We start from the raw sequence: 9,662 nt of genomic DNA, 5'->3' as shown, positions 1-9,662 counted from the left end.
ATAATACAGTTTGTAGTAGAGGCCAACAACAAGTTCATCTGGTCATGATGACTAAGTTGAGGAGGAAGAAAAAGGAACAAGTAAAAACATACATATTGTGACATAATTATTCTCACTGACTTGGCTGTTAGTGCTTTCATTTGTCAACTTATTTATTCATTCTTGTATATCTTTTTGACATCTTGGTTAGTTAGGTGGTTTGTCTCTCTGAATCCTCCATACTCATTCAGACTTATTGTGATACAAATGTTTTTAGGAACTGCCATGCCAGCAGGTACTTAAACATAGTATGATCATCTGAAAACTAACTTAAAAATATCAAAATCTGTAGTAGCCTAAAGGGTTTTTGTTTTTCCTTCGTTGCAGGTGAGAATGCTTACCAGCAATACATAGTTTGTCCATTCAACCAAACTGACCAAAGAGGGCATCTGTGGCGTTATGGTTACAACAGCAAAGACATACTGCATGTTGACTTAACGAGTAAGACTGTGGTTGCTAAAAGCAAGGCTGGTAAGTTTTTAGCAGAGGAGAGAAAAGAAGAGCTCACTGGATACATCAAATCCAAACAGATGAAGCTGGATAAAATATGTTCTGCAGTGCGGACTGTATTTGCACTATCCAATAACTCCCTGTCCAGAGCAGGTATAAAAATACGTTCTAGTTGCTATTGCTATTGCTGTGCTTGTTCTCTCTCTAAAATTCTTAAATCTTTTTTATGTTTATACTTGTGGATATCTGCAGTTTTACTCATAACCACTACAGTCTATGATCAGTTTGCATGAATTTAATCTATATCCCTTCACTTCAGTACGGTGGCTCAAATGTTGTTTGATAAACTGAGACGGGAAAAGTATTGTCACTCAAACATTATTAATGAATTTTGCTTTTCCTCTGCACTAATACACGGGATACAACTTATTGAGAGTTTGTTGAATAGTTAATGAGGTCAGTGTGTGGAGTACAGCTGTAATATAGATGTTGGAATATTGTAAAATCGAAAAAGAAAAAAATTAAGAGCAATAAACTCTTCAATAAACAGAAGTAAGGTGGCACGGTGGTGCAGTGGGTAGCGCTGTTGCCTCACAGCAAGAAAGTTCCAGATTCAGTTTCCCGGCAGGGCAGCCAGGGTCCTTTATGTGTGGAGTTTGCATGTTCTTCCTGTGTCTGTGTGGGTTTCCTCCCACAGTCCAAAGACATGCAGGTTAGGCGAACTGGAGACACTAAATTGCTCTTAAGGATGAATGTGTGTGTGTGAGTGTGTTTGTCTGTGTGTCTGCCCTGCAATGGACTGGCAACCTGTCCAGGGTGTTTCCCTGCCTTTCGCCTTATGAGAGCTGGGGTAGGCTCTCGCACCCTCCGCGATCCTAACTAGAATAAGCGGCTTAGATAATGAGTGTGGGAGATAAACAGAAGTACAAGATATCAAACTGAAGCTAAAATTCTATTTTGACTTTAGTTGGTTCATGTTTTTATGAACTGCTACTTTTTGCCGCACCTCTTGTGTGTTAAAATTTGCATGCAAGTTTTGAGGTCTGATGGCCAGAGTAAAAAAAAAGTAGTGAAAAAAAAGGTACAGATGAAATATTTAACTCACATGAATACTCTAAGTTGTACATGAAATTGGCATGTGAAATGGAGAAATTGCTTCTTCATGACCACTGTCCTGATAAAAGTAATGTATTACTCTCTTCTGTTAAATCACTTATACTTTTCACTGTATCACATAGAAGCTTTGTACTTTTAGGATTATAGTACTATGGCATTTTTATATAAATAAACTGTATTAAACTTTGCATTATTCATCCAGCTAAACCAACAGTGCAAGTGTCTTTGAAGGGACCACCTGGACATGAGTTTCTGAGTTGCTTAGTGCGTGGCTTCCATCCTGATGTTATCCGCGTGCAATGGAGTCAGCACGGGACAACCCTTTACTATGGTACATCAACAACTGGTCTACTCCCTCATATGGATGGCACGTTTCAGATGACCAGTTTTCTTAGTCTCGCGAACAGGACATTCAGTGGTATTTCCTGTGAGATTGAACACATAAGCCTGAATGGGAAAATGAAAGTAGCTTGGGGTAAGTAGCATTTATCTGACTGGCGTGTAGCAATAGTGATTCGTATGAAACCAGGACAATCAACCATTTGAAACCAGCCATTTATATTTCAGTAATGACTTTATTGTCAAATTCATGTACCTACAGAACATCACACTTATATGAAAGAAAGGCATCCTTTTTCATAGTCATCAAGCATGCAAATACAAAGCTGATCTCTGTGAGCTTCACCTAAAGTTTCACGAGAATCACCCATACACTGCACTGATCAATAATCACCCATACACGGCACTGATCAATAATCACCCATACACTGCACCTAGATAATTCACATCAGATGATACAGATTATTTGCAGTCATGCTGTGCATCAGAATGCATTTTAAATAAATGTAACATTAATTTTTTTCCTTTCAGAAGAGCCACTGCATCCTGGCATCGTCGTAGCCGTAGCAGTGGGAACAGCTTTAGCTGTTGTTTTGTTATTTGTATCATTAGTTTTACTGAAAAAACTGAAAAAACGGAAAAAGGCGTTATCTGTAGAGAGGAGTTCAAGTGAAGAGTCAGAGATGCCGTCTCTTTTGAACTTACCAGGAGAGGAGTAAAATCCTAAATTCAGTGACAGAGTTTTAGAGAATGAACAAAACAAATGTACTGCTGAAAGCATAAGCATCGTCTCTGTAAAACAGCTTTTTCAGCACCTGTGGGAAATCACTCAATCTAAGTTGGTAAAATTTACAACGATACATTGTAAAAAAAAAAAGATTTTTACAGAAAATGCATAGCAACATTTTACAGTGATTTCCTTATTTCCAAATGTTTAATAATTGAAGTATTGAACTGCAATTTAACATGTTGCCTGCTGTGGATTATGTCAGTTATTACAAAACAAAACTATATTCTCTTTTCAAAAGGAAATCTTATGATGTTTTGTCTCATAACTTACTGTGTGTGGATGTGACTCTGATGCATATCCAAGTTTTTATTTTCTGTGTTTGTACATATTGCATCTTCTCAGTAACGTGAGAGCCTTGTTTTCAATTTATGTCTGAACTGTCAATTAAATTATTTTCTAATTTCTTTGTCCATTAGCTCTTTACATTAGTTTTAATGTGTTCCTTATGTAAATAATTGGTCAGTGTTAATATTTTTCAGGTTATGAAAAAAGATAGTTACAACAAAATTTAAGTGCACTTCAAGATCCACTTCCCAGAGTGTTTTCACAATTACCTCTAAAGTCACCTGACCTGGAACTAACTGAAACAGTTATTAATTGATTTAGAAAATATTCACAAAGTCAGCTAAATGGCATCATCCAATAACTTTCAGCATTCTACACCATCATCTGTAAAACTCACTCACTCTCACTCATTATCTAAGCTGCTTGTCCTAATTAGGGTTGTGGGGGGTGGGAGGGTGGAGTGGGGCCTATCCCAGCGCTCATAGGGTGAAAGGCGGGGAAACACCCTGGACAGGTTGCCAGTCCATCGCAGGGCCAGCGGTAAAACATTAAGTGAAAAAAAGAAAGCCTCTTCAAAGAAAGGTTCACTATCATGATCTTACATCAGAATAACACTGTCGACCGGGTTCTACCAAAACAGAGTTTTTATGCAATCTACTAGCTATGATAACTGAGTTTCAAGACGCTATGGCTAATATCTATTCAGCTTGAAGCAATGAACATTTTAACATTTTAGGGCACAAAAAACAGTATCATATTCTCCATTTCTTTCCCACTTAGAATGCTAATTATTAGATTCCTAAAACTGTCCTCCATCATAGGAACGGAATGGATCAAAACCCAATAAGAACATGATGGAGTAAAATTGGAGAACATCCTTGAAAATTTATGAAAAAACAATAGAAAAAAGAAAAAGAATTTGATCAAACAATTAGTCAGTATGAATATATATGGAAAATGTATAGTAGGATTGCCTAAAAAAAGGAGGAAAAAAACCCAAAAGGGTACGGAGAGGTCGGAGAGCTGTTTTAATAAATAACAATGTTAATTACAGAGTGTTCTACCACACTGTTAATGACAACATCTTGATCATTTTCAGAGTTGCATTCAACTGTTTAAGCTCTGATGATATTTCTAATTTCCAACACCATTTGTCAAAGGCATGATTTGATGACATGGTAGTTTTAAGTATTATATAAAGCTATACAAAAGGTTTATGAAATTTGTCCAGTGGAACTGATATTATAAACACTTTGAGTAGTGCTTCACCATTTTCAGTGAAACCTGAAAGTCAGCCTCCTCACATGACTGAAAAAATGCAACGGATCATTTAACTTTTTTTGACAGCTCTCTTACCATGCAAATGATGCTATGACCTAAAACCTGGTAAACTTGTAGATGATTACTGTTTTCTTCAATTAAATACAGTACACAAACACTCAGTGCCATCTAACAAGGGCTAAGAAATGTCCTAATGCCCTACATGTACTCGTGTCTGGTGTTTGGAAAAAAAATATCAACAGCTACACATATACAGGAATATTTACAGTTCAACAACTGAAAGTATTTATGTTTTGGTATTAGATCAAATTTAGTGTAAAGAAAACATGAACACAACACTAACCTAAGTCATCTTAACATATGTCAAAGAACAACAATACAAAATCAAACCTTCAGCTTTCAAAATGTAAACAAGTGACTAAAACAAAATTAATAATAATAATAATAAGAAGAAGAAGAAGAAGAAATCTAGTTACTTAAATACACTGTACTTAAATACAGTCAAAACATGACTACTATTGACAGTTATTTGGCAGATCATTTCATTACACATGAAACTTTAAATGCAGTCCCTCTGTTGCTGTTTGCATTGCACTTGTAGAAAACAGTGGAGCACCCTAGAGTGACAGGGCCTTAGTCTGTACAGCCAGGACTATTTACAAGTTATATAAACAAATCCTTTGAGGATGCCCATATGCTTTGGCTTTAAAGTTCTGAAGTTCAGATAACCTGTGCTTATAAACTGTCCATAAATCAATATCAAAAATGCTTGAAAATCATCAGCAATCATTTTTGTGTCCTTAGGTCCTTTTCGTGTCATCACTGCGTCAGTCTGTATCCTGTCTATGTGTGATGACAGTTCTCAGCTTGATTTCTCAGAGTTTCATATTTTTTATCATGGACATAAACTGCAGTCATCAAACTCTGTGTGATGTGAGCTCTATAAATGTTGAGTGTTAGCTCAGAGAGAAGAAGGGTCCCTGTAAAAGACAAGATGTAAACCTTCCGTTTTTCCAGCGCCAGTGTTTCCTGACAGGACAGGAAACAAGCCTTCCCATCTGATCCCTGTGGTTACAGCCATAGTACACTGCATGTTGTTGATACTAAAGCAGTGAGCTGGTGGGACTCCCAGAGAGGGGTGAAATATGGGCTGGACTTGTTCGAACAGGCAGCAGGTCGTAGTGCCCTGGGATGTGACTGTTTCGTGGCAAGTCATAAGGATTCTGGTAATAATTGACAAACAGTCCACTGCTTGCCTGGAAGATGCTGGCACTGGGCTCTGCAAAACAGTGAGGGGGCGTCACATCAGAATCAAAGAAAACAGAAAACAAAAAAGAATTGCAACCAGTATGTTGATGGTCACAGCTCAAACAATGAGTCATGGAAAATATATGTTAGGATTGTCTAAAAAAAACAAAAAACAAAAAGGGGAAGGAGAGGTCAGAGAGCTGTTCTAATAAATAACAACGTTAATTCAATCAAAGAAACCAGAAAAAAAAAGAATTGCAACCGGTATGTTGATGGTCACAGCTCAAATAAAAGCAAGAGCTTTCTGCTGCATGTAATATTTCTGACTGTACTCACCCGCATCATAAATGTTTATGCTGTTGGCAGAGTTAGCAGCAATGTTGGCAGAGCAGCAGTGCAGCTGATGGTGGGCAGGTGACTTCATCTCCACATAACTGCTCTCTGAGTGTTTACAGGTCAGTCCTGACGGCTCAGAGATGGTGGCATAAGGGCTTTCACTGTTCAAAGAACAACTGCTCGACAGAGACCCCTTCATATAATCTGAGAACAACAGACACAAACAGAGATGAAAGTCCAGTGAGTGTCTAGTACATGAGCTGCATGCCAAATATCAGCTTTAATCTAAATCAGCGTGATAAACGGCAAGTAAATTCCCAACCATTTAAATAGCAGCAATATGTTTCTGCTGAGACAGTTTCTATGACTGCTTTGACATAGAACATAGACCGAATTCTTTATGTCCTTTTTGTGAGGGGTATGTTCTTTTTTAGTGAGATCACATTAATTGGAAGATATAATGAGATATCATTTTTGAAGATATTCATAATTAGTAATTGAACAGGTTGGGTCACACATAAATGCACATACAGCAAATTATTAGAGAGAGACAGAGAGAGAGAGAGAGAGAGAGAGAGAGGTTTCTTTCTTCACTTTCTTAACAAAGAAAAAAGACCTTTAGTAGCATTATTTAACATTGCAGTATCTACACAGAGATATATACAGCTCAGACACAAATCAATAGCGTAATTCTCTAGCTTGTTAGTACAAGGTCAACACCAGGGAGAGATCAGGGGAGGAATGTGAGAGACCTGTTCACACTCAAATGCAGACACACAAACACACACATTAAAAAGGAAGATGACAGAAGGCCAAGTGAGTGTCCTGCAGAGAGAGAGAAAGAGAGACACATAGTGGTGAATGTACAGCAGTGGCAGCATGGGCATTAAGGGTTTATTATACTGGATTTAAGTCATGTGAGTTTTACTGAGGAATGTGAGGTATCAGAGAGGTAACACTCAGTGCAGATCAATCAATACAGTGTGCGGAATCATCAGCATATCTGTCTGTCTGTCTGTTTACATTGGTTACTAATATTGGTTACCACTCCATTATGCAGATCTTCATAGTATCATAATACATGGAAAATTACTCTTGGTATTTGTAGGTTCCAATGTGCCCGTGACCACTAAAACACCTAATGTCCATTCAATCTGCTCTGATAGTCAGGTAGAATTATGTGTTAGGGCAGTGACACAAAATCTTCCACGGAAAGATGACTAGGCTTTACTACTAGACACGTTTGTCCCATTGGGCATTTTACAAGGTACATTTTTAGTAAAGCAAAGGGGGAAAAACCCAGTCATATTCAGTTGAAATGCTCTGCTGACTGATGATGCTTAATTGTGCTTGATTCTGCTGTATGATGCTATGGAAGCAAACTTATTTCCATAGCCTTGCACAGCTGTATTCAGAATATATTGATCACACTGAGCATATAAGCATATGTAGATGAGGCAAAGACTGGCTTTTATGTTGCAGAATGCTTTTAACTTAAATCAGATCATATTGTTTCCTTGAACAGTACGAGACACTCTGAGTTCGGGATACATATGCCTCATATATATTATGAAGGTTATATTGTAAATGATTTATCTTCATATAGGAATGCTTTTTTTGATATACACTCAGACACAGGCAAACAATTCCAGTGTATGTTATAGTGTGCGTGTAATAAGAGAATTAGCATGGTGATATCTAGTTCCATAAAACTCTTGAAAAGAATGTCAAATCTGTGGATTACACCTCTAATAAAAAGATTTTTCACTGAAGCTAGGAAACACTGTTATCACTCATCTTCATGGTAACAACCATTTGACACGCTGATCAGCACAGGTATGTGTATACCTACAGAAGTACCGTTATATGGCAGTTCATTTAATTAAAAAAAAATCCTAATACAATGTTTCAAATATATGGATTAAATAGATCACTAAATCCTTGATTGATCTGTGAGTTGATCTGTGAAGAGTGAGTTTACAGGTTGAGGACCAGCGAGCGTATTAGCTCTTGGGATTAGTGTTGTCAGTGAAGTGATGATTTACAGCAGGTCGGGCAGACTGAGGTACAGCTCAATTTGTTATTAAAATAAGGGACAACATTGATTGTTCTGGTCAGTGGCAGGCACAAATATAAGTATACTATACCTCTGTAGCATTGCTCTACCAGGTAAGAGCTGTATCGATGGTCCACATAGTACACACCTGCAGAGAGGCCAAGTTGGTAACCTTATAGACTAACAGCACTTAACTTAAGGCTCTCATATTTTTAACACATTTTATGAGGTCTTTATGAAGGATATTTTATTTCATAGCATGTTAAAAAAGTGAGAAAAAAAAGATTAAATGACCTCCTCAAATTTGCTTTATAGTGTCATGTACTACAAGTAACATCAGTTTTTACACTGCAACATTTATATTTACAAATAAAGGTTATAAAATAAGGTTATATAGCTTGTTGCTTTAGTAAACTGTCATTTGTGAGTTTCTGTCTTTCTGGATTCAGCTTTGAAAACTGACCAAGTTCACTTAGATTGCAATATGATCTCCGGTCCACATTGTTCCTCTCTGCTCTCCTTGTCTTCACCTGAGAGTCAAAGTGAAATACGGATTTTGATCTAGATGATTTTGTGTTAATTTGTCTTTGTCTCCTAATATTTGAACAACTATAAAACTAGGAACTACAAACTCAAAAGCACGCACAGACTATAGTTTGATGCGTGTATTCTTAACCCCAACCTTTAAACCGAAAACATTACATATTACATGTCACGTTACTCCAGGGTTATGAGGGTGGGGGCAGCGTATACCTGTAATTTCTCTTGATGAGGGGTGATTTCACATTGTCCAAGTGTGTGGTATCCAGGATTGGAGAAACAGTAGCTAGAACGACTACTAGGAGTGTGCTCTGAGAAGAAAGGTCAATACAAAAGAACACAAGCATAAACACACTCTCACACACACATATACGCACACGCACATACACACACACACACACACACACACACACACACACCACAAAGGAATTTCTGTGGGCCCAGCTGTTTTGAGAGTGGCTTCCGAAGTACACTGACAGACAGAGGAAAATATTTCCAATTCATTGATGCCATTATCCTTCTGAGAGATTCTGAGGTAAAATAGATATACCGCAGTATGCTGTTTGATGGAAAAGAAGCATATATAATGAAAAAAGGAAACAAGAGAGTCATTCTCCCACACATTTTAGAGTGTAGACGTATTACACATGCCTGCCACACACACGCACACACACACAAACACACAAACCTACTGACACAGTCAAACTCACCAGACAAAGAGTAGTCTGTAGTAGAGATGTGCAGAGCAGGTGTGTATGAAACATTGGGGATGTCATGGCCTTTCACTTGCTGTTTGTGTCTGTACCACACCAACACACTTAACAATGCCATCACACTCAGCAGCAGGAAGATGGTTCCAGTAATAACACCTGCCGACTGCCTCTCAGACACCAGAGCAGGACTGATCTTAGTGTAGGGATTCAATTCCTCCATTACTATCGCTGCTGAAACACAAACACAGAATGTGGAGTTTTAGTGCAAGAATCTGATTGTAACCCAACCCTCAAACACTACTGTTAATGTCTGCAGTAAAAAAAAAAAGACTTTTTAACTTAGATCCGTAGAACGTTGGTAATATGGTCTGATACTTTTCTAGTAATAGGATTAGAACTCATTTAAAGGTGATCTCCCACCACTCATATTAAAAAAAAGCTTTAGCTTCAAAAGAACAATTTCAAAAGA

At 37.7% G+C, this 9,662-nt stretch overlaps 2 protein-coding genes across 2 annotated transcripts in view; one reads left to right on the top strand and one right to left on the bottom strand.

Annotated features, from left to right (window-relative positions):
• The first annotated feature begins 264 nt into the window (after positions 1-264).
• Positions 265-2,663, top strand: LOC115804609 (zinc-alpha-2-glycoprotein). The gene is made up of 4 exons (XM_030765121.1): positions 265-274; positions 367-642; positions 1,808-2,080; positions 2,557-2,663. Exons 1-4 carry the CDS (start codon positions 265-267, stop codon positions 2,661-2,663), a joined length of 666 nt encoding a protein of 221 aa, XP_030620981.1.
• A 2,740-nt stretch (positions 2,664-5,403) lies between these two features.
• The window catches only part of LOC115804608 (multiple epidermal growth factor-like domains protein 11), an 18,627-nt gene continuing 14,368 nt past the window's right edge, over positions 5,404-9,662 (bottom strand). The window contains exons 19-23 of the mRNA XM_030765120.1: positions 9,191-9,424; positions 8,701-8,791; positions 8,361-8,486; positions 5,885-6,099; positions 5,404-5,579 (exon numbers count right to left, since the gene is read on the bottom strand). Coding sequence (XP_030620980.1) covers positions 5,404-5,579; positions 5,885-6,099; positions 8,361-8,486; positions 8,701-8,791; positions 9,191-9,424 — 842 coding nt within the window. The remainder of the gene's footprint in view (positions 5,580-5,884; positions 6,100-8,360; positions 8,487-8,700; positions 8,792-9,190; positions 9,425-9,662) is intronic.

This window comes from Chanos chanos, chromosome 2 (assembly GCF_902362185.1).
Source record: "Chanos chanos chromosome 2, fChaCha1.1, whole genome shotgun sequence".
Taxonomy (NCBI): Eukaryota; Metazoa; Chordata; class Actinopteri; order Gonorynchiformes; family Chanidae; genus Chanos; species Chanos chanos.
Note: the sequence above shows the minus strand (reverse complement) of the source record. Positions and strands in the feature narration are given on the sequence as shown.